This window comes from Phascolarctos cinereus, unplaced genomic scaffold, assembly GCF_003287225.1.
Source record: "Phascolarctos cinereus isolate Bilbo 61053 unplaced genomic scaffold, phaCin_HiC Scaffold_9;HRSCAF=440, whole genome shotgun sequence".
Lineage (NCBI taxonomy): Eukaryota > Metazoa > Chordata > Mammalia > Diprotodontia > Phascolarctidae > Phascolarctos > Phascolarctos cinereus.
In genome coordinates, this window is record NW_027556402.1 from 258,016,398 (window position 1) to 258,044,225 (window position 27,828).

Consider the following 27,828-nt stretch of genomic DNA (forward strand, 5'->3'; position numbering starts at 1 on the left):
ACACAGGTGGAAGGGCCCCATGTCCTGGGCAAGCACCCACCTCACAGGGGCATGTCACCCCCCCAAAAAATGCTGAATATTCCAAAGGGTGCGCAGTGGCCTATAACCAATCCATAAAATTCTCCTCTCCTCTTTGGTGACTCCCAATTAATCAAAAGAAAGTCCCAGCCTTTAAGGATCTTACAATATAGTGGGGGGCCGGGGGGGGGGAGACACACAAAAGGAGGAAGGAAAGACGTGTGTGTGTGTGTGGGGGGGAGACCAGGAGCTACCCTGCGCGGAGGCATCTCGTTCCCTTGAAACTAGGTAGAGCTAAACGTAATCTTAATCCCAACCCCAGATAGGATCACAAGGAGTAGTAGGCAAGAGGTGGCTAGCTCAATCAGGGAGGTTTATCTTCTTACAGTCACACCCAGAGTTTAGTTTAAACTCTCACCACTTGTCTGGACTCTAGCCTAATCCGCCTTTCTGCTTCAGGCCTCTCCCTTCTTCAGTCTTTCTTCCACACCCGATTTGGGGTTTTCTCGGCAGAGATACTGGAGTGGTTTGCCATTTCCTTCTCCAGCTCTTTTACAGAAGAGGAAACTGAGGCAAACGGGGTGAAGTAACTTGCCCAGGGTCCTGCAGCTAGTGTCTGAGGCCAGATTTAAACTCAGGAAGGTGAGACTACCTGACTCCAGGCTTGATGCTCTATCCATTTCACCTCCCAGCTGCCATATAGGTGAAGTCCCTTGCTCTTACATCGAGGGGTCAAACAGGCAGCATGCCGTGTTTGGCTCACAACACTCCAGAGTTACTGATTAAAATGCAATTGGGAAATATTTAACAATATGAGAAAAATACAATAAAATACATTTTGAAACTAAGTCAATATGCAGACAGCAGGGGGCCTTATGGACAATTCACTGTTTTCTCCCCTCCCCCTTTTCTATTTGCTATGTGTGTGTGTGTGTGTGTGTGTGTGTGTGTATATTATACATAACAAATAAGTTAACTATTGCTCCATAACCTTATCAGTACTGAGTTATTATTCTGGCCACTTTGATGGGTGTAAAGAGGTACTTCAAAGTTAGATGGATTTTCATTTCTGATTTTTAATATGGCTGACCATTTTAAAGTGGTTATTCATCATCTGTGTTTTCCTTTTGCCAGTTGTTAATATTCTTTGATGGTTTATCCATTGTGGACTGGGAGTCACCACTGGTGACTTTAACAGTTGCATATTCTTTTTGTTTGTTTGTTTCTCTCAAGGGGTGTGTGTGTGTGTGTGTGTGTGTGTGTGTGTGTGTGTGTGATCACAGGATGGTTTTATGAGTCTGGAGGACTGTAGATCCTCAGGGGAAGATGGGAGTCACCAAAGAGGAGAGGAGAATTTTTATGGATTGGTTATGGGCCACTGTGTACCTTTTGGAATATTCAGCATTTTTTGGGGGGTGACATGCCACTGTGAGGTGGGTGCTTGACCAGGACATGGGGCTCTTCCACCTGTGTCTGTGGAGACTTAGATAATCAGGAGCTATATTCTGAGATGCCCAGAGAAACCACAGAGACAGCAGGCTGAGCCAGAGAGGGTGATCTTTGAGAAAGAGTTGCAATGGAAGCAGGCTGTACAGACTCAGAGCCAGGAGTCCTAGGCCGTGGCATATAGAGGTGACACATGGGGCTTGCCACTGTCTCTGCCTTCCATAGCCTAGCATTTTCACAGATCTTGGAAGATGGAAGTGAGGGAGAGAAAACCATGAACTTCCAGGTCCTGTCAGGGTCATGCTCAATCGCCATCCCTGGTGAGACTTTTTAAAAGATGCATGATATACCCCGAGGAGGAAGTCATTAACAGAAAGAAGGGCTCCATAGACACCAAAATATTTATAGCAGGACTTTTTTTTTTTGTGGTGGCAGACTTTAAAACAAAGTCAATACCCATTTACTTTGGAAACAGCTTAAGAAACTCTAGCACATGAATGTAATAGAATATGACTGTATTGTAAGAAACAATGAACAGTGAATGGATACAGAGAAGCGTGAGAAGACTTACATAAACTGAATCAGAAAGAAGTAAGCAGAGCTGGGAAAGAGAGACACTCTAATAACATGGAAACTGAAAAAGCAACCACCACAAAACAATTGAAACCAATATTAGGCAACAATGAAGAATAAGCTTTGCCTCAAAGAAGAGTCAGGAAGAGACACTTCCCCCTACTCCTTTGCTCCTTGCATGTGGAATATTGCATATAATATTCTTTTTTTCTATATGTTGATTGGTTTTGCCAAATATTTTTTCTTGTCTTCCTCTCTTTAAAAAAAATTGTTATAAGAGATGGCTTGGTGGCAGCTAGGTGGCCAGTGAATAGAGCTCTGGCCTTGGAGTCAGGAGGACCTGAGTTCAAATCCAGCCTCAGACACTTAACAATTACTAGCTGTGTGACCTTGGGCAAGTCACGTAACCCCAATCGCCTCACCAAAAAGGGGAGAAATCTAGGCAATACAGAAACAAAAGATATTAATAAATATCTAATTGCACAGAGCTTTGTGATATTGACCCTGCTGGCCTTGTCTTTTGGTGTTTGGTTTTTCTGGCTGCAGGACACTGGACAGAGGCATGGAGCATGGAGGAGACCCCAGGGTCCCTGCTAAAGAATCGGACAGCAGGTTGGTGGGTTCTGCTCGGCCCCTAGTCAGGGAGCAGAGGGGAATGGGATGAGGCCATTGTGGTACCTTGTCAGTTACAGTCCCTTCTGACTCTGAGACCGAGAAGGCATGATAGCAGTTCTCTGCAAAGGCCTTTGGATGTGTCTGTCTGCCCATTCTCTACAAGACCCAAGAAGTCACATGCAGAAGAGGGTGGGGTGTTGATCTTTACCAGCTGGAGCTACTCCTGCTGCTGGGATGTTAACAGTGTTACACTGTACAAGATCATGGAGTACCAGCCCCTTATTTTGTAGAATGAGGAAACTGAGGCTAGTAATTTTATGACAAGATTTGAACCCAGCTCTTCTTGACTTCTAGACTGATTTGAATGCTTTGGGAGCTAAAGGACAGTGGGGTCCAAGTAGACGGGGGCATGAGCCAAGAGAAGATTGTGAGTTATTATTGAAATGATTACATGCCCCAAAATCTTGAGAGGGCTGGAGGTCACCTGCACATGCTCAGTGGAAGCCAGCTAGGATAGGAAGATGAGTGCCATCTGGTGGCCCAAGGAGGTGCTTTAAGGCTCACTCTAAGAGTTAGCAAGCAATGTTGTCTGGGTGGTACTGCAGCTGTCTCTATGCTGGGGGCACAAGTGTATCTTAAGCCTTAGAGGGGAACTTAACCCTTTCAGCTCTGGACCTCCCACTCTACTCAATAGGCAATACACATTTATTAAGCACCTACTACATGCCACACACTGTTTGCCAGGTGAAAGACAGACCCTGCCCTCAAAAAGGTCAGTCTAACAGGGGAGACAAACAAGAAAATAACTAAGTATAAACAAGCTATATACAAGGCAAGTGGGCAACAACTGGAGAGAGAAGGCACTAGAATTAAGAGAGCTTGGAAAAGACTTCCTGGAGAATACGGGACTTGAAGGAAGCCAGGGAAACTAGGGAGGAGAGGAGGAGAGAGCGAGCATTGCAGGCCTGGAGGGACTGAGGGCACGTGGTGCCCTTGACCGTATTGGGAGAGTTAGGAAGGGGAAGGGTTTAGGGGGAAAGATCCAAAGTTCAGTTTTGGACAGGTCAACTTTAAGATGTCTATTGGATATCTAGGTGGAGATGTCCGAAAGGTCATTGGAGATCATCGGGGAGGTTGGGGTAGGAAAGGCAGATTTGAGAGTCATCAGCATAGAGATGGTGATTAAGTCCATGGGAACTGATGAGATCACCACGTGACACAGTTTAGAGGGAGAAGAGGGCCCAGGTCAGAGCCCTGAGGGATGTCCATGATATAGAGGAGGATCCAGTAAAGGAGACAGGTCTGATTGGTGGGAGGAAAACCAGGAGAAGGTGGTGTCCTGAAAAGCCAGAGTGAAGAGAAGATCAAGGAGAAGAGGGTGAGCAATGGTGTCAGAGGCTTGCAGAGGTCAAAGAGAATGAGCACTGAAAAAAAGGTCATTGGGTTTGGCAAATGAGAGACATTTGTGACTTTGGAGTTTTGCTGGATTGACAGGTTGAAGCCAGAATGTAGGGGGCTAAAAAAATAAGAGGAGAAAAAGTGGAGGCACCTACTGTAGATGGTTTTTCAAGAGTCTAGCCCCAAAGGACAGAAGAGATAAAAGACAATAGTTATAGGGGATGGGCAGATCAAATGATGGCTTTTTGAAGATGGGGGAAACATGGGCATGCATGTAGGCAACAGGGAAGGAGCCAGTGGTCAGGGAGAGACTGAAGTGATAGAGTGGGGATGACACAGAGAGCGCTGTCTCACACCCGAGGAGAGGGTATGGAATGGGATCCATTGAACAGGTAGAGGAGTTAGCCCTGGCAAGGACAGAGGCTTACTTCATCATACCAAACAGGGGTGAAGGAGGAAAGAATGACCCTAGATGAGAGATAACAAGATAAGAAGAGGGAGCTAATGACTAGTGGCCTCCATGGTGGGGGGGGGAGGGCAAGGTTCCTAGTTGAGAGGATGGGGGAGGGGGACTGGACTATTTCCACAGGCTGCTTGCTTTCCTGATTTGGTAGATAATGCCTCCTGTGGTCCACCATTTGCAAACTGACTCTAAGCTTTGCTTTCCTCTCTAGCAGCTTCTCTGTGGGAAATATGTGTTGTTTTGCTCCCCTGGGGCCCTGACTCATCATCTCTGTAACTTTCAAACCAAAGTACCCTGGACCACCAAGACCTTATGTGTCTCCTCTCCCCCTAGACTATAAGCTACCTGATTGTCTCTGCTTTTGTATCCCCACAGGACAGTGGGATAAAGTGCCAGCCGAAGTCAGGAAGACCGGAATTCAAATGTGGCTTCAGACACTTACTAGCTGTGTGACCCTGGACAAGTCTCCTAACCCTGTTTGCCTCAGTTTCCTCATCTGTAAAATGAGCTGGAGAAGCACACCGCTTCAATATCTTTTTGGAGAAAATCCCAAACAGGGTCCCGGAGAGTCGGACACGACTGGACCGCACTAACGATCGTGATACAGGTAGTGCCTGAGGTTTACAAAGTACTTTCGGTACAATGATGGTGTATTAACATTGTATCTTGTTCTGATTCCCCCATTGTCCCTCCTCTTCTAGTCAGTACATTAAGTTTAGAAGTAGCCCGCGGAAGGGCTCAATAGCAGGAAATAAGATTGGGAAGGGGCCTTCCCAAAGACCAGAGGAGCATAATTACAAATTGCGTCATATTGTAACCAACATTCGCGTCCTGTGATGTATGCTGAACCACCAGGAGCCATCGGGGCGCTGCCCTCAGGGCTCTTGGTCCACCGATATATGAATCCCAGACGAATTCCAGACAGACCAGCAGAACGGTGATTTGGGTTATGTGGATGAACTAACCCAAGGTGGCAGAAATAGGAGTCAGTCCTTTCCCCCAAAAACCCCAGAAAAAGGCCTCGTGTCTCGGAGCCCTCCTCCATCTCCATGGGTGCCGGCTGCTCAGTGTTCCCAGTTCTAATCCCTGCTTGGCGGAGTGACTCCCTGCCCCTTCCCATGCCCCTCCCCTCCTTGGTCCCGCTGCCTCTCTTCTGCTTCTGTGCCCCTTTCACTGCTTGTGTGGTTGCACCCCCACCTGCCGCTGCCATCATGTACCCCAGAGAGTACCCAAAGAACCTGGAGTGCCCGCCCTCATTTCGTAATTTCAAAATTTCAGAAGTTAATTGTCAATTCGAGTGTTGTAATGTGAGCAAGTCAGTGTTATGAGAATGACACTTGTCCCAAGCCTGTCCCCTCCTCGGATTCTGAAAGAAAGGCATGAGAGCAAGTTTCGGAAAGGGCCGAGCAGGTTTACTGTGCGCGCCAGCGCAAACCGGGCTCCCTTCACGTCGGGATCAATGATTAATCAAATCAATGGTTGATCAAATTAATCACATCCGCGTTGATTGATTGATTGACTCCGAGTCTGCCCTCCTCCGAGCCTAGACCCTCCGAGGTCCCGGAGATTTCATCCCGAGCTGTCTTTAGTCCTCTGACTAAGATGCCTTGAGCAGGTCCACACCTGGGGAGACGCCCTCCAACGCTTCCAATAAAGGCTCGTTCGAGTGAACTCACCCCGGGAAGAATCTCCCTGGCCCGCCCCCGTCCGAGGGCGGCGAGCTGAACGGGACCGAATTAAGCAGAACCAAACGGAAGTGAATCCAACTGGACTGGAGCAAACTGAACTGAGCAGACAAGAACTGAATTCCTCGGAACTGCTGCGATCTGAGCAGCGATCGGTTTGGAGCGGAGGAAGGGTGACCCCCGCCCAGCCCACGGGGCCGGCAGAACTCTAACTCCCACAAGCCCCCGGGAAGGACGCCACCTCCCTTCCGGGCCGTGTAGGCGGTGGGAGGTGGCGGAGTCGGCCCGGCTCCGAGGGACCGTGACGCCCTTACGCACAGACGCACGCGCTCAGCCGGACCCGGCGGGCGGGGGGACGCGGGACGCGAGACGCGGGGCCCCGGCGCCCGAGCCGGGGCTGCCATGGCGGCCGTGTTCGATATCGACTTGGAGACCGAAGAGGGCAGCGAGGGCGACGGCGAGCCGGAGCTCAGCCCCGCGGTAAGGTGCCCGCCCGCCCCTCTCTGGGCCTCAGTTTACCCGTCTGTGAAGTGAGGGTGCCGCACTCAGATGCTCCCTGCTCCCTGCCCGCCGGACTGACCCTCTGCGTCCGCAGTCCTGGGGGGGAGGGGGCGGAGTCTGCGCTGACAGTCCACGTTCTCAGGTCCCCCAGCGCTGACCCTCTGAGTTCTGCGTCCCGAGGTCCTTCCTTTCTGGAACTACGCCGGTCCTGAGGTCTCTCTGCTCTGACACTCTACGTTCTCAAGTTCCTCCCTGATCTGAAAGCTCTCTGTTCCTACATTCCCAAGTTCTGAGGTTCCTCCTACTCCGATACCCATCGTTCTAATATCTGAGGTCCCCCTCCTTTGATACTTAACTTTCTGAGGGCCCCTCTCCTCTGACACTCAACATTCCAAGGTCCCTCCCTTCTTGGCTACTGCACGTCCTGAGGTCTCTCCTCTCTGACACTACGTTCAAGTTCCTCCCCGATCTGAAAGCTCTCTGTTCTGACATTCCTGAGTTCTGAGGTTCCTCCCACTCTGATACTCATCGTTCTAATATCTGAGGTCCACTCTCTCTGACACTCATCGTTCTAAATTCCAAGGTCCCTCCCCTCCCTTGATACTTTGCGTTTTAAATAATGGGATCCCTCTCTCTGACACTCATCATTCTTGGGGGACAGGATCTTTGCTCTGACGTGAATATTCTAAATTCTGAGGTCCTGCTCTGACCCTCAGCATTTTGAGGGGTCTGCTCAGACGGCCGGCATTCAGAAGTTGAAGGTCGCTCCGTCTGACTGATTTATCTGTTCTGAGTTCTTCAGCCCCAGTGTTCTGCGGTTCTGGGTCCCTTCTGATGGTGTCTTTTTGCCCTGGCTGCACAAATGAGGCTCCCCCCTCCCTTCCTCCATCTCTCTCCAGGCCCATTAGAGCTTGGTTCCCTTCAGCGCCCTCCTTCCTCTCTAGCATCTTTCCTAGCCTCCTGTATATTCATACAGGAGGCCTCCTTCATCCCCTACCCCAGGATTCTAGGGTTCCCTTCCTGTTTCCCAGAGACCATCCCTCCTGCTTCTCTGGCCCTGTGGATAGCCCTCTCTTCCTTGAGTTATCTCGCCTCCCCAGGCTTCACCCTGCAGCTTAACCCTGGCCCTGCCTGATTGGAGTCTGTGCCTCTGCCGGCTTCCCCTCCTTGACTTGGCCTTTTTTCATTCTCACCTTTCTGCCTCTCCCTCCCTCCCTTGCCTAGTACCTCATACCTCTTACTGCAGTCCTCTGTGGGATTTGGGTCCCTCTGAACCTTATGAGATTGTGGGATTCTGATGTAGAGCTGAAAGGAAGAAGCCCTTGAGTCTAGTCATGTCGTTTACTAATGAGGAAACTGAGGCCCAGGGTCACATACCTAGTGTCTGAGGTTCAATTTGAGTGGCCCAATCTGGCAGGCTGCCCGTGATGCCAACCTGCTTCCTGTCACCTTGCTCCAAGACCTGTTTTCTAGGAAGAGACAGGACAGGGATATGGCCTGGGTGCCATCGCATAGTCAGGGATGACGGAGCTGGCAGAACCAGGACACTGATCTTGAATTTCTCTCCTAGGACGTTGATGTGGAATTGAGGACCGCTGGTGTGGAGTGAGTAGGGCAGAGACTGAGACTGGGCCCCGGAAGGAGGTGTGGGGGGTGTGATTTGGGCTTTCCTGGGTTACTGATGGGAAAGTGGGCAGCCTGGAGGTTTCGTTTCTGTGACAGTATGCTCACAGGCCTGTGGGACACTATGAAGAGGTGGAATTGTCAGAGACCTGCGTGAACCCTGGACCCGAACGCATTGGCCCCCACTCTTTTGAGCTCCTCCGAGTCCTGGGCAAAGGGGGCTATGGAAAGGTATGGAGTAGCCCCTGGAAAGTGGTATCTCCCTGGAGGGTAGGGCCCTTGTGACAGCACCCTTGCCTTAGGGGGCTGGCTACCTGTGTCTTTTCCCGTGGGCACAGCCCTTTCCCGAAGTTCCAGGAAGCTCCAAGCCCACACCCTACCCTGCTCTTCCAGGTATTCCAGGTCCGGAAGGTACAAGGCACCAACGCAGGGAAAATATACGCCATGAAAGTGTTGAGAAAAGTGAGTGCCATCCATGAGAGTGGAGGCAATTGCCTAGCTGGGGCGGGCCTTTGGGAGCGGGGCCTCCAGAGAGGTCACCTTCCCAGCTCTAATGCCACTTTACCACCTGTGGGCTCAGTTTCTTCATCTGTAAAATTAGGGGGTGGCACTAGTTGGCCTACACAGTCCCTTCCAGGCCTACATCTGTGAGCCAACCTCCTCCTTTCATAGAGGGGGGAAACTGAGACTGAGAGAAACCAAGTCAGCTGCCCAGGGTTATGGCAGCTGAAGCCCTTCCCTTAAGGAAAGGATAATTCCTATTTTACAGAACTGGAAGCTGAGCTTGAAGAAAGTGAAGGGACTTGTCTAAGGTCCTACAGCTAGGAAGAGCCGAGGCCTCATGAGAGCCTGTGGGATTGGGTCGGGGGCTCCGAGCCAGGACCCCAGTTAGCCTGGCCCAGCTGGGAGGGGTGGAAGCTCAGGCCTCCAGTCCAGTGGAGGAGGCTGCTCCCAACGGGGTCTGACTCTCCATCTCTCCTTCCCCTCTCCCCTGCCCTCTCAGGCAAAAATCATGCGCAACGCTAAGGACACAGCCCACACGCGGGCCGAACGAAGCATCCTGGAGGCCGTGAGGCACCCCTTCATTGTGGAGCTGGTGTATGCCTTCCAGACTGGCGGCAAGCTCTATCTCATTCTGGAGTGCCTCAGTGGTAGGGCTCTAGCTCATCCTAGGATGCCCCAGTGTCAGGGCTCTGTCTCATCCTAGGATGCCCCAGTGGCAGGGCTCTAGCTCATCCTAGGATGCCCCAGTGGCAGGGCTCTAGCTCATCCTAGGATGCCCCAGTGGCAGGGCTCTGCTCATCCTAGGATGCCCCAGTGGCAGGGCTCTGTCTCATCCTAGGATGCCCCAGTGCAGGGCTCTGTCTCATCCTAGGATGCCCCAGTGGCAGGGCTCTGTCTCATCCTAGGATGCCCCAGTGGCAGGGCTCTGTCTCATCCTAGGATGCCCCAGTGGCAGGGCTCTGTCTCATTCTGGAGTGCCCCAGTGGCAGGGCTCTGTCTCATCCTAGGATGCCCCAGTGGCAGGGCTCTGTCTCATTCTGGAGTGCCCCAGTGGCAGGGCTCTGTCTCATCCTAGGATGCCCCAGTGGCAGGGCTCTGTCTCATCCTAGGATGCCCCAGTGGCAGGGCTCTGTCTCATCCTAGGATGCCCCAGTGGCAGGGCTCTGTCTCATCCTAGGATGCCCCAGTGGCAGGGCTCTGTCTCATCCTAGGATGCCCCAGTGGCAGGGCTCTGTCTCATCCTAGGATGCCCCAGTGGCAGGGCTCTAGCTCATCCTAGGATGCCCCAGTGGCAGGGCTCTAGCTCATCCTGTAGTGCCCTCAAAGTGTGGCCACCAGAGTGGTGCCTGCCTATCCCCATCCCCACCGTCCCCTTACTTTGGCAGTCATGAACAGGCCATTGGGAGGGAATGGCGCATACCTCAGAGCACAGGCTTTGTGTTTGCTTCTACTTCCCAACAGCCCTGAAAAAAGCAGGGCCAGTAGGGGTGACGGTGCTCTTTTTGTGTGAGTAAACTGATGCTCAGAGAGGGGAGTGACTGGTTCGGGGTCACACAGCAAGGTGTGTTTGTGTTCCAGGAGGAGAGCTCTTCATGCAGCTGGAGCGTGAGGGCATCTTCATGGAGGACACGGCCTGGTGGGTGCCTGGATGTCTCTGTTATGCATAGCTTGGCAGATGGGGGGGTGGGGAGCCAGCCTTGGGCTCCCCTTCCCCCACTCACCTGTGACCTCTCTCGTCTCTGCAGTTTCTACCTGGGGGAGATCACACTGGCCCTGGGCCACCTCCACTCCCAAGGCATCATCTACCGGGACCTTAAGCCCGAAAATATCATGTTGAGCAGCCAAGGTGTGTGTGTGGGAGTGGGGGGGCGGGGCGTGTTTGTTGGGGCGTTTGTGTATGTATGTATGTATGTAGGTGTGGGTGGTAAGGGTGGGACAGCCCGGGAAAGGGTGAGCCCAAGCTTCTCCTGGGAGAGGGAGCCCTAATACCAGCAGCAGACTCCAATGAGAAATTATAAATAAACAAATTGATTAATAATAAATTAACAAATTAATCCAATTAATAAATGCCTGTTGACTGACTGTGCCTGCCCTCTCTTCCCCAGGCCACATCAAGCTGACAGACTTCGGCCTGTGTAAGGAGTCTATCCATGAGGGCTCAGTCACTCACACATTCTGCGGCACCATTGAGTACATGTGAGGAGCGAGGGCCCGAGGGCCCGAGGGAGGGGAGGACAGGGTGAAGGCGCGGCAGGTGGGAGCCTGATGTCTGGCTTTCTTGCTCCAGGGCCCCTGAGATCCTCACCCGTAGTGGCCACAACCGGGCAGTGGACTGGTGGAGCCTGGGAGCCCTGATGTATGACATGCTCACTGGAACGGCAAGTTCCCCGTCTTCTCAGGAGGGTGGGCGGGCACGGAGGGCAGAGCAGGGCCCGGGAGGGTAGCAGCAAGTTCTCTGTTCACTGTTTGCCTTCTCCAGCCACCCTTCACTGCAGAGAATCGGAAGAAGACAATTGACAAGATCCTCAGGGCGAAACTGGCGCTGCCACCCTACCTCACTCCAGATGCTCGGGACCTCCTCAAGAAGGTGGGGCTGGGGGCTGCCCTCAGGCTCTTCCCCGTGCTGCGCCCTCCTCCTGGGGCAGAGCCCCACCTGGTGGGAAATCTGCTCTCTTGCTTAGAGCCTGGGTGATCTTGGATGCTTCCTCCCCCTGGTGGACTCCTGGCCCCTGCAGCTCCAGATCAGGGGCCTCTGTGTGTGTGTGTGTGTGTGTGTGTGTGGTGTGTGTGTGTGTCTGTGTATCTGTGTCTCTGTCTCTGTGTGTATCTGTCTGTGTGTGTGTCTGTCTGTGTGTGTCTCTGTGTATGTGTCCGTGTCTGTGTGTGTGTCTCTGTGTGTGTGTCTCTGTGTATGTGTTTGTGTGTGTGTGTCTCTGTGTGTGTGTGTCTGTGTGTGTGTCTGTGTCTCTGTGTGTGTGTGTCTGTGTGTGTGTGTCTGTGTATCTGTGTCTCTGTGTGTCTGTGTGTGTGTGTGTGTGTGTCTGTGTGTGTGTCTGTGTCTCTGGGTCTCTGTGTGTATGTGTCTGTGTCTCCGTGTGTGTGTGTGTCTCTGTGTGTGTGTGTGTGTCTGTGTATCTGTGTCTGTGTGTGTGTGTGTCTGTGTGTGTGTGTGTCTGTGTGTGTGTGTGTCTGTGTGTGTGTGTGTGTCTGTGTCTCTGGGTCTCTGTGTGTATGTGTCTGTGTCTCCGTGTGTGTGTGTGTGTGTGTGTGTCTGTGTGTCTGTGTCTCTGGGTCTCTGTGTATGTGTCTGTGTCTCTGTGTGTCTGTATCTCTGTGTGTGTGTGTGTGTCTGTGTGTCTGTATCTGTGTGTGTGTGTGTATCTGTGTCTGTGTGTGTCTGTGTGTCTGTGTCTCTGTCTCTGTGTGTATCTGTCTGTGTGTGTGTCTGTGTGTGTCTCTGTGTATGTGTCCGTGTCTGTGTGTGTGTGTCTCTGTGTGTGTGTCTGTGTCTCTGTGTGTGTGTCTCTGTGTATGTGTTTGTGTGTGTGTGTCTCTGTGTGTCTGTGTCTCTGTGTGTGTGTCTGTGTCTCTGTGTGTGTCTGTGTCTGTCTGTCTGTGACCTCCAGCCTCCAGCCCGGGAAGGGGGCCCACAGAGTCACCAGGGTAGGAGTGAGGGACCGCCTGGGCCCTTCCTACAATCATAGTTGTAGCTGAAAGATACCAAAAAGGAGAGGGTCACTGAGCCCTGCCATCTCAATTAACAGTTGAGTCACACATCTAAGTAAGGGTCTGAGGCTGGATTTGAACCCAGGACTTTAGATTCCCAAGACCCTATCCACTTTCAGAAAGGGAACATAGAGTCCTGAGGTCTACGACTAAGAAAGGGCTGTGGACCAAAGACTGGGGAAGTCCTCTGGAGGTCTGGTGAAAGCCTGGGACGGCTCTCACCTCTGAGGCAAGCGACCCTGGACCTCTCAGAGCCTCAGTTTCTACATGTGTAAAATGGGCACAATCATGGCTGTGGCATCACCCCCATAAAGGATGTTGGGACTTAAATGAAAAGCTATGTAAACGAAATGCTTTGCAAACCTGGAAATGTCAGCTTTTCCCCAGCTGGGAAGGGGCAGACCCTGAGAGCCAGCCTGGAAGCCCCAGAGGGTGGGGTGTTCTTGCCTGTGCGTTTCCCAAGGATTAACCTTTGCTGGGAGGCTGGCCGGCCTTGTCAGGGAGATGGTAGAGGGAGACCTGTTCATCCCAACTCTGATGACCTCTGATGACCTCTGGTTCTCCCAGGGGCTGCCTGGTGCCTCACCCCCAGCCCACACCCCTTTCTCTCCCTTTCTCTCCCTTTCCTAGTTTTTGAAGCGAAACCCCAGCCAGCGACTCGGGGGTGGACCTGGGGATGCCGTGGACGTGCAGGTGGGTCAGGTGTCGTTGGGAGGGTTTGAACTGGAGCGGCTCCATGCACACAGGCACCAAGTTCAGATCGCTGAAGCAGAGCTGGTTATGACCCCTTCCTGCCTCACATATCTTCAGTGGCTCACTATTGCTGCAGAGAGAAAATCCAGACTTCTCAGTCTGAAAATTCTGCACCCCCCACTTCTCCTAAATCTGGCCCTAGCCGATGTTCCCAGACATATTTCCTGTTGCTTTTCTTCATGCGTGCTCAGTTCTCCACAAGCTGCCTTACTGGCCGGTGTCTGCACAAGATAGGCACTTTCCCACCTCCGGGCCTTTCACAGGCCCTGTTCCTAAAACGTGGTGTCTTCTAATCTCTACTTCCGATTCCTAGCTCAGGTGGCCCCTCCCACAAGCCTTCTCCCTCAGATCCCCCTAGTTCTCAGTACTATTTTCCTCCCCACATACAGAGTAGAATACAAGCTTCTTCAGGGCAGGGTCTGTTTCATTTTTTCCTTTGTCTTACACATAGTAAGTGCTTTGTATGTGTTGGTGGTATGGCCTGGAATTGGGGGCTAGCACACTGGCACTCTGCCAGGGGTTGGGAGTGAGCCCTATGGGGGGGGGGTGAGGGGGCAGGGCTCTTGTGTCCAGGATTGGGGGAGTCGACCTTCATGGCCAGCTTCTCTTTCTTCAGAAACACCCTTTCTTCCGCCATATCAATTGGGAAGACCTGTTGGCCCGACAAGTAGAACCCCCCTTCCGGCCTTGCTTGGTGAGTGTGTGTGTGTGTGTGTTGAGGGGGAGGTCCTGAGCCCCCCTCTGCATAAGCCTGACCCCAGCGAGCTTTTCCTCCACCCACTGCAGCAATCTGAAGAGGACGTAAGCCAGTTTGACACACGCTTCACGAAGCAGACACCCGTGGACAGTCCTGATGACACGGCCCTCAGTGAAAGTGCCAACCAGGCTTTCTTGGTGAGGAGCCCCTCATAGGTGTTTGGGGAGGATTGAGGGACAAGGGAGGTCTAGTAGTGCCGGGAACAGGGAAGGAGTAATTCATCTCCTGCTGCCGTCTGCTAGGGCTTCACCTATGTGGCCCCCTCCGTCCTGGAGGGCATCAAGGAAGGTTTCTCATTCCAGCCCAAGCTGCGGTCCCCTCGACGCCTCAACAGCAGTCCCCGGACCCCCATCAGGTATGCCCAGGCCTCAAATGGCCAGGTGCGGGCTAGCTGGAGTGGGAGGGAGGGGAAGGTTGTCCCGGGGCTCAGGCGGGCATGGGGCTATAAAGACTCTGACTGTGACTGTGTCTTGGTTTCTCCCTCAGCCCCCTGAAATTCTCACCCTTTGAAGGGTTCCGACCCAGTACTGGCCCAGCAGAGGCCATGGAGCTGCCCCCACCCCTACCCCCACCTCCACCTCCCATCAGCTCGGCCCCTCTTCCCATCCGGACGCCCACTGGCAAGAAATCCAAGAAGGGTCGGGGTCGTTCTGGACGCTAGGAGGGGATGATGCTGGCTGTCCATGCAGTCTCTTTGCCTCCTTTGAACTCTCAACCCAAATCGCCCCTTTACCTCTTGGAAGAAGGATTTCTTGGCATTGGCCTGGAAGTGCTGTAGGCCCCTTGGGCCAGGCTGAACCAAGTGCCCTTGGGGCCTGGGACAAGGGCATCTTTTGCACAGAATCGTGGAAACTGACTGCTACAGGGAGTACCAGGCTGCAGCCTCAGGGAGCAGCGAGTGCCCACCTCCCAGGCCCTTAGCTGCTTGTGCTGTGTCTTTTAGGAGATTAAATATTTGAATTATGGCACTAGCTGGGGCCTCTTCCTTTCTTGGGAAGGGGGCACGGCAGGGGCATGGGAGCGTAGGGACAGACGTGGGCTCCTTGGTTCATGGGGAGCCCCCAAACAAGGAGCGGGCATCTGGGGTCTGCTCTGGCAGCTGCCCTTGGAAGGTACAGGAGAGGGAAGGGGCTCGGGAGTGGGGTAGCCAGGAAAGCACAGAGGAGTCCAGTGTAGGAGTCTTTATTTCAAAGGGGGCTGTCTCCCCCGTCCTGGACCTTTTGCCCACACATCTACAAGGACGGGGCCAGCTTAGTGGTCTTGGTTTGGGGCAAGGGGAGGGGGCAGTGCAGAGACAGATGGGCATTGCTGTGTGGTACACAGTCCTGGGGGCCAGTGCCACCAAAGATCGATGTGGTGAGACATGTAGCGCTCTCACGCCTTCAGGACCGTGGGAGTAGACTGTAGAGTACTCAGGATGTGGGCAGGCTGAGCTGAGCGGGGCTGCTAGAAGGCTGGGGAGGCCCTGTTTACCCCCTGGTGGCTTTGGTGGCAGAAGTGGGCAGCAGGGAGGCAAAGGCAGAGCCCCCCATGCCTAGAGCGCGGTGACACTGAGGCTGTGGCCCCCCTCTGTCCCTGCCCCATCCTCCCAGGCTGCACTCCCTGAAAAGGCATGCAGGTCACTCAGCAGGGCCTCGGCGCGGCCCCCGGAATGGGAGGGCTCAGGCTCAGGCCCCTGCTTGGGGCGGTCTTCCCCCTGGGCTGCTTCTGGACCCCCTGAGCTCCTGGGCACCGTGTTCTTGTCCTGGCCAAGCTGCTTCTCTTTCTCCCCTTCTGGCTCTGAGTCGTCCTCCTCGTCCTCCTCGTCCTCCTCCTCCTGCTTTTCCATACTGTCCTGAAGCTCTTCGGCTGACCTTCTGAGCCACCGGGCCACCCCGTGGCCCGCAGCAGCCGGCAGGCCCGGCTCCACAGGGAGGTGCCCAGGCGGGTGGGGTGGTAGTAGCCCCCGGATTCCCGGCTAAGGTGATACCAGGCCAGGGCCAGGCCCACCATCAGGATCAGCAGTAACAACACCAGCAGGCACACGGTGACGGAGTTGTGGGAGCCACTTTCCTCGGAGCCCAGCACCCCTGGCAGAGCTCCCAGCGCCACCAGGCCCATGAGCCTGGACAGAGCCTGGAGAGAGGGAGGAGGGGAAGAGGTGGGGAAGGGCCCCGTGGGGAAGCTTCGTGTCCCGGGGAAAGCAGCAGGGGGAAGGCGCCAGGTTGGAGCCTCGGCACCTAGAAGGCCTGGCTGCTTAGGCCAGGCCAGGAGGCTGGCGAGGTGAACTCAAAGGTCCCATCTAACTGAAAATCCATGAGGTCTAGTCCTTCCCTGCCACCAACTTGCCTTGTGGCTGATCAGGTGCCTAAACCTAGGCTTGCTTTTCTCATCTCTAGAATGGGAATGATATTACTGCACAGGGGTTTTGTCAGGCTGAGATGAAGTAGAAAAGTGCCTCAGACAGAGGTTTCCACAGTCTGGATGGTCACCTCTGCCCAGGGTGGAGGCTCCTCAAGTTTCCAGGCCAGCCTGGTCCCCTCCTCCCACCCTGTTCCTGGAACTCAGCCCAAGAGAAGAGCCCTGGGGGCAGCTGGGTGGCACAATGGATAGAGCACTGGCCCTGGAGTCTGGAGGACCTGAGTTCAAATCTGGACTCAAACCAGACACTTGGTACTTACTAGCTGTGTGACCCTGGGCAAGTCACTTAAGTCCAATAGCCTCAGCAAAAAAAAAAGAGAAGAGCCCTAGACAGGAAGGCTGGGATTCTGGTCCCCAGCTTTGGTCCTTGCCAGCTATGTAACAGGGCAAGTCCACTCTGACCCTTAGTTTTTTCATCTGTAAAAGGGCTGGTGGCCGGAGAGAGTGTGGGAGGGCTTTTCTGGACTAGAATGTGCTCCAGAAGGGAATCCCTCTTATCCAAGCCTGAAGTCCAGCCCTAGGTCAAGGTACGGAGACAACCTGGCCCCTCCCCTTGGAGGGCTCCCCAGAGACAGAGATGGAGTCTTGGGGCCTTTCTCTGAGCTCAGTGCTTAGAATGTCCTCCCCTCCCTCCCCACAGCCAGCTGGGGGGGGGGATGCCCCTACGCATGTGACCGAGGCCTCTACCTCGGCAGCTGCTGCTGCCGCTGCTGCCTAGGCCTTCTGTCAGAGGAAACTTGCGGTTGGAACAAAGCAGGTGGAGGCTGCTGTGTTTGCATAGGCTTGCAGGGGTGAGCAGAGCTGAAAGCCTCCATTTCTGGCCCCTCACTTCCCCACCCTCGGTGGACCCTGGAAGAACAGAGGGAGGGGGCCAGGGTCCCGAGACGTCTGGCCTCTGCCCCTCTGCTCTGGCCTCCCTCCATCCCCTCTGAGCCATTTGGGCCCAGCTCTGGCATCACAAGATCCCAGACTGTGTGGATGGATACCCTGAGAACCAGGATTGGGGTTCAAGCCTGCTTGTGCCCCCTTCTGGCTATGTGACCTTGGGTGAGTCCCTTCACCTCTGACTGCCCCAGATAACTCACTAACACTATAAGCTGCAGGGCAGATGCTGGGAGTTCCCAACTCCTGTGAAATCCAAGATTGGGTCAAAAGTAAGTCCTGGGAGATAGGGATCAGGGAGGCAGAGCCTACGGAGGATATAGCAATGCCTGGCCTGGTCCATCTCTGGAGTTGGCTGGCCCTGGAATGGAGGGCCTGGAGTAGGCATCGCCACTCCGGCCTGGGTCCCTGGAGTATCAAGGCCCACTTCCCTTTCCCCAGTGTTTCCCCTAACTCACCATCTGGCCCTCTGGTCTGTGAGTGGGGCTCTGGCCTCTCCGACGTCGGGAGCTCTGGCTATGAAACAGCCTGGGGTGGGCAGACTGGGTGAAGGAGGTAGGGACTGTGACCTGGGTTAGATTAGGGCTTCCGGCTTCCTGTCTCTTGCCCACCCCCTCCCTGAAGTAGGCAGGGGCCCAGGGCTGGGGAAGAGCTTGGGGAGGCCTCACATCAGGCTGGAGAGGCTGGTCCCCCTTTTCTTGGCTGTGCCTTGAACCCTACACACTTGCTCTAGGTGGGGAATCTTTCCCAAACCAAAGGCCTGGGGCCTGAGGCCTCGGGAGTGGGGCTGACCTTTATTAAGCAATTCCTGACAGTCCCTGCCTTCAAGGAGCTCACATTCTAACGGGGGAAATAGTCAGCAGCTGCGTGCATTCAAGATATCTCTAATCCAGAGGAACAACTTGGGGGGAGGGGCAATGCAGGAAGTGGGGGCCAGGAAGGGCTTGAAGGAAGCGAGGAAGCTGAGGTGAAGGTGCCAAGGCAGGAGATTGGAGGTGGAGGTCTGTAGCACTGGGTTATGTAACCCCTGGCCAGCGTGGTGTGCCAGGAAAGCTAGGAGGCCTTTCCAGAAGTTTTCTGTCTGATCTGGAGGTGATAGAGAGTCACTGAAGTTCACTGAGAAGGGCTGACCCACTCAGATCTGGGATTCAGGAAAATCACTGGCTACTGAGTGGAGGATGGGCAGGATGTTACAGGTGTGTGGTGAGGAAGGTCTGAGGTGCAGGTGTGGTGTGAATGACAGGCTGATGTTAGGCAGAAGCCACCCAACGAGCTTGGGCACGTAGGGAGAAAGGGAGGGAGTCTGGATGACAGGCAGGTTTTGAGCAAGGGTGCCGGACGTGGTGGTGGTGCCTTGGAGTCATAGAAAAGTCGGGCCGGGGGGAGCCTTGGGGGAAAGGTCATGAGCTCTGTGGTGGACATGTTCAGTTGGAAATGCTGTCAACAGGATGTCCAGTCTGAGATGCCCAAGATGCAGCTGGCGAAGGGGGAGACAGCTCTGGGAATCATCAGCAGAGATGATCAGTGAAGCCTTGGGGGCTGAGGAGGTCACCAGGCCAGATGGCCTGGGGGGAGGTGAGCAGAGGGTCCCCCATGGTCACCAGGGCATGGATGAAGATCCCCTGAAGGCCAAGCAGAGCTTAGAAAGGCCGGGTGAAGTCCAGGACAGGGCAGTGCCCCCCAAACCTAGAAGAGGCACCCAAGGGAGGGCAAGGATGCAGAGTTTGGGTGGTCGGGAGGAAAGGGAGTGAGCTGGTGAGTGCAGAATCCTCTCTCCAAAGGAGACATGGTTGGATAAATGAAGGGTTTGTCTTAAAGGATGCAAGAAACGTGGGCATGTTTGTGGGCAGAGAATGGGCCAGTGGATAGGGAGAGATTGAAGCTCAGAGAGTGGGGATGATGACCCCAGATCCATGAACCCCAAGGATCCCAGACTTAGAGCAGATAGGGCCCCTTTACTGCTTGGAAAGGAGGTGGTTTTGGCAAGGAGGCAGTATTGGAGGGCTGAGGGGCCCAGAGATGCCTTTTCCCTTCCTAGTAGTCTCTCCCTGCCCCTCCCCTTCCCCAGCCCCCAAGAGCAAAGGGTGAGGCTAGGCCAAGTTCTTAGAAAGAGGTTTTTATTTGGAATGAAAATATAGAGTCAGGCCCACAACTTCCACCAGGGGAGCTGGGTCTGGGGGAGCCTGGGAGTGTGGGCTAGGGGGGACTGTGGGAGAGGGATAGATGGTCCCTTGGAGGTACGGGAAGCTCTTGCCTAGTATATTAAAAAAAAATCATTCTTGATAACAAGTATAAAAGTGGCCCAGGCCGGAGCTTCCCGCTCCCTGGCCGGGGAAGGGGCTTCGATGCTGAGTTAGCGGCAGGATCTGGGGCAGGGGAGGGCTCGGTCCGGCCTGCCAAGCAGGGGCTGGACACTACACGTCCCCGTTCTCCATGCGACCCAGCTGTTCTTCAAGACGGGCAATACGCTCACCCTGTTCCTTCACCAGGGTCCGGAGCAGCCGTAACTCACGGGTCACCTCTTCCAACTTCCCAGAGTCCTGCAATGGAGCCAGGGGACCAATGAGGCCCAGGCAGGGCTGTGGGCTGGGGTGGGGGATGATCCACTCCATCAGACCTTGTGGGGGAGCTCCCTGAGGCCTGCCCACCCTGGCACCCAAGTCTGGGGCCTTCTAGACCATGTCTCTGCCCTTTCCCCAGGCTTGGAAGAAATGCAGGGTGGGTGTTGTTTTCTATCCCACGTCCTTTCCTTCTCCTAGGCTTCTAGGGCTGGGCCATGCTGCTGACCAGCCCTGGGCCAAGCTGGCAGACAGGTACATACCCCAGCTCCGGCCAAGCTGCTGCTGCTGCTGGTGCTGGTTGGAGTGCTGACTGGCGTGAGGGTGGAGGCAGGTGTGGAAGCCCCAGCCCGGGTGGGCGTGGGAGCCGAGGCTGCCCGGCTGTCGTGCAGGACGTTTTTTCGGCTGACCTTGAGGTCCCTCTGCTTGCTGGGCACATAGGCTTCACGAAGGGAGATAAGGAGGGGCTCGGCATCCCGCCCACTCACCCACTCTTCAGCTTCTAGGGCAGCCTCGGGCCCTGCTGTGTCTGGGTACAGGTCATCCTGAAACAGGTCTGACTGCAGGGGCAGGAGAGAGCCTCTGCTAGGCAAGGGTGGAGGAGGAAAGACCACCCTGTCCCTCCCCAAGAAGGGGGCAAGATGGACTGAATGAGGAAGGATTCCTCCCTGAGAGTCAGAGTGCTGGAAATGGAAAGGCCCTCCGAGCTCTGCTGGGCCTGTGCCCCATGTTACAGAACCCAAGGCCCAGACAAGGAAAGTGTTTGAGGGCTACCCGCTGCTAAGTGGTAGAACTGAGGCTTGAATGTGGGACTTTCTCTCGCTCACTCCCTAAGTTAACTCCCAGGGGCCAGTGCCTGGCACCTTGGCCTTCACGTGTCCCCAGACTCCCTGCAAAAACTCTGACGTGCCCAACTCCTGATGAGGATTGGGGCCCCAGAATCTTGCCAAGGACTGGCCAAACCTGGTCACTTCTTGGGCCACGGCAGCCTTCCCCTCTGACTTCTCCCTTGGTGCTCAGGCCCTGGTCAGCCCTCACCTGGACTCCTGAGGGAACCTAATAGGGCTCCCTGCCTCTGGTCTCCACCCTCAGTCTGGGACTTCAGGCATCCACCTTGAGCTGCCTCCCCAGGGAGGCCAGGACAGTCCAAATGGCTTGGCTTGGCCTGGCCCTCCCCCTGGATGTCTGCTGCTTTACTGCTACCCCAGAGAAATCTCACAGCGAATCAGGAGCTGTCCAACCTCCACACATTAGCCTACCTGCTTCTCATCTTAGCACATGATTTCCCCCCTCTGCCCCTTGAGGCCTAGCTTGGGGAATTGCACTCTCAGAGTTGGAAGGGACCTCCGAGACATCTAGTCCAGTCAGTAAATGAAAGGAACCTTGCTATATCACCACCAAGTGAGTCATTCGACCTCTTGGGAAGCCTTCCCAGTAAGGGGGATCTGCTCCCTCTAGGGGCAGCCCAGGCGTTCCACCCGGGGACAGCTCTGACATTCTGCCCCCGTGAGACCATCCTTGGGGGCCCCAGCAAGGCTATTGTGGTAGGTTGGAGAGTGTCCAGAGGATAAGTTGGTGATGCCCATGTCACATGAGAATCGCTGGACTGGAAGGGATTGAGCACGGATGTTTAGCCTGGAGGAGAGAAGGCCTGGGGAACAGGAGCTCTGCATTCTAGTGCCTGAAGGGCTGTTCTAGGGAAGAAGGATTAGCTTTGTTCTTCTTGGCCCCAAGAGTAATGGTGGAAGTTGCAAAGGGGCAGATTTAGGCCCAAGGTCAAGATAAACTTGCTGCCAGTGAGGTTGCCCTGGGGGGGATAGACTGCTGGGGGGAGGGGGCGGAGAACAGGCTGCTGGGAGTCGGGTCACAGGCAGGGAGGAGCCCTTTGGCTTGGGCGCTGCCCTCAAATTCTATATCTGTCAAGTTCAATGGAGCAGAAATCCAACTCCCCAGCCCTTCTTGTCCCTCCAAGGCCAAGAAGGACAAATTTGTCTTTCAAGGACACAGGGATCCCCTCCTTGGTGCCCCAAGGCTGGCACACTGGTCCTGTCTCCCTGAGTCCTTGGGCACAGCTACTATATCTCTTCCCAGGATTCTACTCTAGACTGAACATCCCTAGTTCCTTCCCCTGATGCCTCCTCATCCTGGTTACCTGCCTGGCCCCAATACCACCAAGCCCAGAGGGCAGAAGAGGGCAGGAGACAGAATTTTGGGTGCTCAAGAGCCTGGGAAACCAGATAGGGGATGGTGGTGGCACAGGGCCAGAGATTGAGGCCCCACTCACTTTTCTAGGCACAGTCATGATGATGGGTTCACACTTCCGTTCATGGAGCTTGTAGAATCTGAGTGGGGAAGAAGGGGTGTGAGCCCACATTGAGGCTCACCATCCACCCAGCCAGGCAGCCCAGCCCAGCCCAGCCTAGGCCAGCTGGGGTTACCACAGCTCCTGGTCCCTCTCACCTAGCGATCTCACACTTGCTCACATCCAGGCCTCTCTTGGGCATGCGCCCCATGCCCCGCTGAGGCTCCTTGCTGGTAAAGGTGTTCAGGAAGTGGATGTAGGGGGGCTCGGCTGTGATCTCAAAGTAGCGGATGCTTGAGTCCCCCTGAGAACAGGTGAAGGCCAAGGGATGTCAGGGTCCTGTGCAGGTCCTATGCCCTCCCCACACCCCGTTTGCCCGCCTCTGCCCATTCCCACCTTGCCACAGACGTAGATGACGTTGGTATCGGGGTCATAGAAGGGAAGCAGGGCCCCATTGCTTGAGTCTAGCTCCTGCAGAGCCATGGGCTCCTCCAGGTTCTCCTGCCATGGGATAGGGGGCATTAGTGGGGGTTGGGGATCTAGATCCCTGTTCTCTGTCACCCCTGTCCTTCTGGGGACAATCCTTCAGTTTGCCCCTTGGAACACGAGGTAGATCCTCTACAATCCAGCTCTGACAGTCTCTGTTCTATGCTCTGTGGTCCTTCCCACCCCCGACATTCCACATTCTAGGTCCCTCAAAGCTCTGACATTCTGTGTTCTAAGGTCTGACTGTCCTCTGAAAGCTCATGTCCTATGTTGTACTGCCTCTTGTCAATTCATATTTCATGCTCTCGGTTCTCTCTGGCATTCCATGATGTTAAGGGTCTCAGTTCCTAGTTCTCCAGGAATTAAGGTTAGGGTTCCTGCCCATGTACTTAGCACCCTTTGCTGAGTATCTAGCCTCTGCTTCCCACCTTTGCCATCAGCTCTCTGTGGCTGTCCCTTAAGAAGTCCCAGCCCTGCTGGCTCCTGCTGGACTCAGCTTACCGGGTCCCAAAGAGCCAGCTGCCGCTCACTCATCCGGCTGAAGCCTGTGGTAAACACCTTGCCATTGGCCAGAAAAATGGCCCTCATGGGCCGGGCTCCCTCATGGGCCTTCTCTCGTTCCTGTGGACACAAAGCCTGGCCATCTTTACCCGCAAGGACCTTCGGAGCCACATCGCGTCTTCCTGGGGCCCCGTCCATCAGAGCCCACCCAATGACTCCCATCAATGACTCCCCTGGGTATACACCTACTCCCACAGGCCCCCGGATTGATCTCCCGGCACGTCAACTCCCCCCTGCCATCCTCCGCCAGGCCTCAGCATTTGCCTCTTACACTACCTCTCCACACCCTGCTAGGACCCCAGCTCCCAATCTCTCCCTGAGAGACCCTGTGCTCTCCTCGCTGGACTCCAGGATGGTGCCCAGACCTCCTCTCACAGTGGGCCAGTGGGTGGGTCCACACATACCGCCACCAGGGTGCCTCGGCGAGGGTCAATGATGCGCACGCTCTTGTCCTTGCAAGCGGAGCAAAAGAGGCTCCCGTTGCGGTTCCAGGAGATGTTGTAGATGAGGTCGGGGTGCAGCTCATCCAGACGGTACAGCTCCTCTGCCGTGCCCACGTTCCAGATGAGCACCACATTGTCACAGCCTGCAGAGACCTGGCCAGTCACTCAGTTCTCCCCATGCCCAGACACCTGCCTACCACCTCACGGAAAAGGCACGGGTTTGAACGTCTGGCTCTGCCACTAACTTGCTATATAGCTTCGAGGAAATTGCTCTCCTCTGGGCCCTCACTTATCCTACCTGGCCAGTGGGGTAATAATGAATTCTTCCCACTGCTCCCAATTACGCAGTGGAGTAATTAAGTACAACCCTTCTAATTAAGGGAGCACACTGCTTGTCATCAGCTAATGACAACCGCAGCGCTAAGGCCTGGGAGGGACCCGGGGGCCACTGAGCCCAGGCTTCTTTCACAAAGTGGGGGGAGTCTGAGGCGCAGAGAAGGTCACACAGCCAGGAAGCGGTGAGGCCAGGCCTCACTGACAGTGGGCTTTACCAGCATCTTACTAGATCCTCACCTTGAAGGCAGGTGCTATTATTACCCCCATTTTACAGATGAAGAAGCATGATTTGCCCAGTTAAATAAGCGCCCGAGGGAAGATTTGAACTCAGATCTTACTGACTCCTGGGCCACCTAGCTGCCCCTCCCTCACAAGGGTTCTAGGGTTTATCTGTAACCACTTGGGGAAATTTTCAAGGGTCACTCAAACAGCTCACGGACAGCTTGGAGGGAGGGGGTCAGACCTGCACTGAGTAGAACGTTCCGGGCTGTCGGATGCCAGGTCACAATACCCACTCTCTTGGAGTGGCCTTCTAGGACAACCACGGGTTCTGTCAGGGGTGCCACCAGGCCATTCTCCGGGATCTGCCAGACCTGTGGGCCAGACCACAGGGACCCCACCGTGGCCAAGAGTTAACAGGAGGCTGCCAGAGGAGGGGCCCTCCTCTGTCCCCACAGCTAGTCAAGGGTAGGTCCCTAGACCCCTCACCATGACGGTGCAGTCCTCAGAGCCACTGGCGATGACCTCATCATTGTGCGGACACCAGTCGATGTCGAGGACGGGTCCAGTGTGCCCACATACTGTGGGGTAGGACTTGTCAATGCGCCCCGTCTATAGGCATGCAGCAGGATGGAGAGGAGAGAGTCAGGAGGGCCCCCAAATGTTGCAGGAGCAGAAGCTCTGGAGTCAGGAGCCTTATAGAGTTCAGCCACCTCATGTGATGACAAGCCCCAGAATGAGGCAGGGGCAGGCCCTTGGCCCCACTCGGAGTGAGCACCGGAGCTCCATCCCCCCCCAAGGCTTCTGATTCCAAAGCTGGCAGCAATTTCTGACTCTGGGTCTTACAGTCTGGGTGACCTTGGGCAAATTAATTTATAGCTTAGGCCTTCACTTCCTTGTCTCTCCAGTGGGACTCACAACACATGCCTGGCCTTCCCACTTCTTTTTCAAGGTCAAGATGAGAGGTGTGAACAAACACAAGGGATGATTAACCTCCCCTCTGAGTTAAGGAAAATGAAGGCCCAGACAGAGGATGAACATCTCTAATTCTGCTGTTGCTCAGTTACAGCTCACTTTTTATACCCCTTTTGGGATTTTCTTGGCAAAGATGCTGGAGTAGTTTGCCATCTCCTTCCTCAGCTCATTTTTACACATGAGGAAACTGAGGCAAACAGGGTGAAGTGACTTGCCCACGGTCACTCCACTAGTGGCTGAAGCCAAATTTGAATGTGGGTCTTCCTGACTCCAGGCCTAGCACTCTAGCCACTGCCTTAACTCTGCCAGGGCTACCCCAAATCTCTAGGCCCAGGGGTTCACGACCTCCCTGAGGCATTCAATCTGCTGTTCCACTCCCCTTCCTGCCCCTCACACAGCGCCCCCTCCCCTGCACTATTGTACTAGCCTCTACTCTGGGCCAGGCTTAACTCAGGCCAGGCCAATGATCCAGGCTTGGAGTGAACACTCATGGACTACAAAATGCCACCAAAAGAACCGAGGGAGCTCCCTCTTGTTATTCCTCCCCCTCAGCTCTCTCCTGACGCTCAGGTCTGGGCACTCCCCCGCTCCATTATCTCCAGGGGCTCCCTATTACTTCCAGAAGCAAATGGAAACTCTGGTGTGGCATTAATGGTACTTCACCGTTGGACAATAACCTGTTTTTCTAGACTGATTTTCCATTACTCCCCCTCCCACACTCTGCATTCCAGTCAGTCCACCTGGCCTAATGGCTAGACGCTGTCTATCCTGAGTTCCAGACGCCTTGGCCATCTCCCTTGGCCTGGAATACCCTCACACTTCACTTCTGCCCTTCGGAATCCTTAGCAGACACCTCCCATACAAGGCTTTCTTGATACCCCAACAGTTAATGCTCTCTGCTCCCTCCAATTACTTTCGTATATTTTACATCCAGGCAGCGGCTCCCCCCCAAAGAATCAATCTCCTTGAGGGCAAGGTCCTTCATATGTGTCTATGCCTGGTGCAGAGTATGAACTGAATAAATGCAGGCACCTTGCTCAAGGGCAGCACCATGAAGGCCCCCCCCACCGCTGGCCTCCACAATGATGGCCAGGAACTTGGGGTTCACTGCGCAGAAGGTGCTGTCCCAGGTGACTCGGGACACCCGGATGTCTTCATAGCACTGGTCATTCTTGACTGGCTGCCCAAAGACATGCCGGAACTTGCTCTGTCTGACCACTTTGCGGAATGACATGTCTGGCAAGAGAAAAGCAGAAATGAACCCTGCCCCCCACCCCACCCCCACAGTTAACCTAGGTGCCCCCCTCTCTGTCTGCCTGGCCATGAGAGGGCTTCCCCTGGGCAGTTTAGAGACTGGATAAACTCTCAGCCTTAAGGGACCTTATGGATCATCGAGTCCAACCCCTTCATTTTGCAGATGGGGAAACTGAGGCCAGGAAGGGAAAGGGACCTACCCAAATTTACCCAGATGGTAAGTAGCAGAGCCAGGTCTTGAACCCAACCCCCCCCCCATTCCCCATCTTGTGAAGGCATTCCACAGAATGCCTGGGCTTCCAGTACTGGCTCTGACTTTGGGCATGTCTCTTTCTCTTTCTGGGCCTCAGTTTTCCTACCTGTAAAATGGGGACAATGTCCCTTCTGCCTCCTTCTCTCCCAGGTGATAGAAAAATCTGTCCTGCTAGAGAAACCGAAAGCTCTGTGGCTTCCTGGGGGACTTCGGGAAGCCTTCCTTTAGCTGTTCCTGTCTGCAGGGATGGGAGTGGGGGTGAGAGGGAGATGTTCCAGATATCTCCTCCCAAGGCCTTGGAAAATTAGGCTGTCCTTAAACCACCTCCTTCCAGCTCCCAGAGGCTCCCTGACCCAGGCTCCCAATCATGCCCTCCCACAAGTCTATCTGCTCCGATGGGTGACCCTCTCCCAGGCCTGGGCCCAGCTAGATGAGTGAGGCCCCTTCTCTGCCTGGCCTGGTGGGGCTGGAGGTCCCTCCTTTCCCTCCTCCAGAGGAACTAGGCCAGGGCTGAAGCTACCGCAGTAGGAAGGGGGGTGCCGGAAAGCAGATCAGCAGAGATGGGGGCGCTGCTGGCTAGACGGGTGCAAGGAGGGGGGGGTCTCCTCCCGCCCCAGGCTCCCCTGTACCCCGCGCCCCAGGCAGGCTCCAGGAAGGTCCCGGGGTCCCAGGGCATGGGGGGAGGAGGGGCTGCCTCGGACAGCCGCGCCCCCTCCCCTGCCCCGCCCCTGCTCACCGGTGGGCGGGTGGGCGCCGCTCGCGAGGGGTAGCGGGACTGAGTCCAGCGGCGGCTCTGGATCCCCAACTCTGGGAAGCAGGAAGCGGGAATCAGGAAGTGACCGAGGATGCCCGTGGGGGGAGGGGGAGAGGGAAAGGGGAGGAGGGAAGGAGGGGCGGGGCCGGGGCAGGGCGGGGGAAGGGCCTGGGTGGAGGAGGAGGGATCTGGGGGGCGGCAGCTGGGGGAGAGGGCCTGGGATCCGGGGGAGGGGCGCTGGAGGCTATAGCCAGACTGGGGGCGAGGAGCCTCAGAGAGAAGGAGCAGGGCAGGGATCTGGAGGGCGAGAAACTGATGGGATGAGCAGCGGTGAGAAAGAGTG

General features: G+C 55.0%; 3 protein-coding genes across 4 annotated transcripts; 1 reads left to right on the forward strand and 2 right to left on the reverse strand.

Annotated features, from left to right (window-relative positions):
* Window positions 1-5,930: 5,930 nt before the first annotated feature.
* RPS6KB2 (ribosomal protein S6 kinase B2) lies at window positions 5,931-15,033 on the forward strand. Of its 2 annotated transcripts, none has more exons than XM_020968301.2 (15): window positions 5,931-6,678; window positions 8,270-8,304; window positions 8,433-8,553; window positions 8,716-8,784; window positions 9,326-9,473; window positions 10,405-10,462; window positions 10,572-10,672; window positions 10,932-11,022; window positions 11,114-11,204; window positions 11,306-11,413; window positions 13,183-13,245; window positions 13,922-13,999; window positions 14,092-14,199; window positions 14,365-14,417; window positions 14,549-15,033. In XM_020968301.2, the coding sequence occupies exons 1-15, from the start codon at window positions 6,601-6,603 to the stop codon at window positions 14,721-14,723; spliced, it is 1,377 nt and encodes a 458-aa protein (XP_020823960.1). In that variant the 5' UTR covers window positions 5,931-6,600; the 3' UTR covers window positions 14,724-15,033. The 2 variants fall into 2 exon arrangements, with proteins under 2 accessions (XP_020823960.1, XP_020823959.1); XM_020968300.2 differs by having other exon boundaries at window positions 5,937-6,678; window positions 14,305-14,417.
* A 195-nt stretch (window positions 15,034-15,228) lies between these two features.
* On the reverse strand, window positions 15,229-18,053 carry PTPRCAP (protein tyrosine phosphatase receptor type C associated protein). Its single transcript, XM_020968187.2, is given in 3 exon segments — window positions 15,229-15,934; window positions 15,937-16,177; window positions 17,803-18,053. Coding segments are annotated over 3 exon segments (582 nt in total). The 5' UTR covers window positions 17,806-18,053; the 3' UTR covers window positions 15,229-15,596.
* A 1,391-nt stretch (window positions 18,054-19,444) lies between these two features.
* On the reverse strand, window positions 19,445-27,598 carry CORO1B (coronin 1B). The gene is given in 12 exon segments (XM_020968186.2): window positions 19,445-19,884; window positions 20,166-20,462; window positions 22,187-22,244; window positions 22,363-22,508; window positions 22,601-22,705; window positions 23,192-23,311; window positions 23,656-23,837; window positions 24,494-24,623; window positions 24,739-24,861; window positions 26,257-26,289; window positions 26,291-26,460; window positions 27,468-27,598. Coding segments are annotated over 11 exon segments (1,488 nt in total). The 5' UTR covers window positions 26,459-26,460; window positions 27,468-27,598; the 3' UTR covers window positions 19,445-19,758.
* Between the last annotated feature and the right edge of the window lie 230 nt (window positions 27,599-27,828).

Coding starts and splice junctions, on each gene's coding strand:
- RPS6KB2 (XM_020968300.2), top strand. CDS start 6,601: ATGGCGGCCGTGTTCGATATCGACTTGGAGACCGAAGAGGGCAGCGAG. Junction 11,205..11,305: donor ATGACATGCTCACTGGAACG/GCAAGTTCCCCG, acceptor TGCCTTCTCCAG/CCACCCTTCACTGCAGAGAA. Junction 14,418..14,548: donor AGTCCCCGGACCCCCATCAG/GTATGCCCAGGC, acceptor TTTCTCCCTCAG/CCCCCTGAAATTCTCACCCT.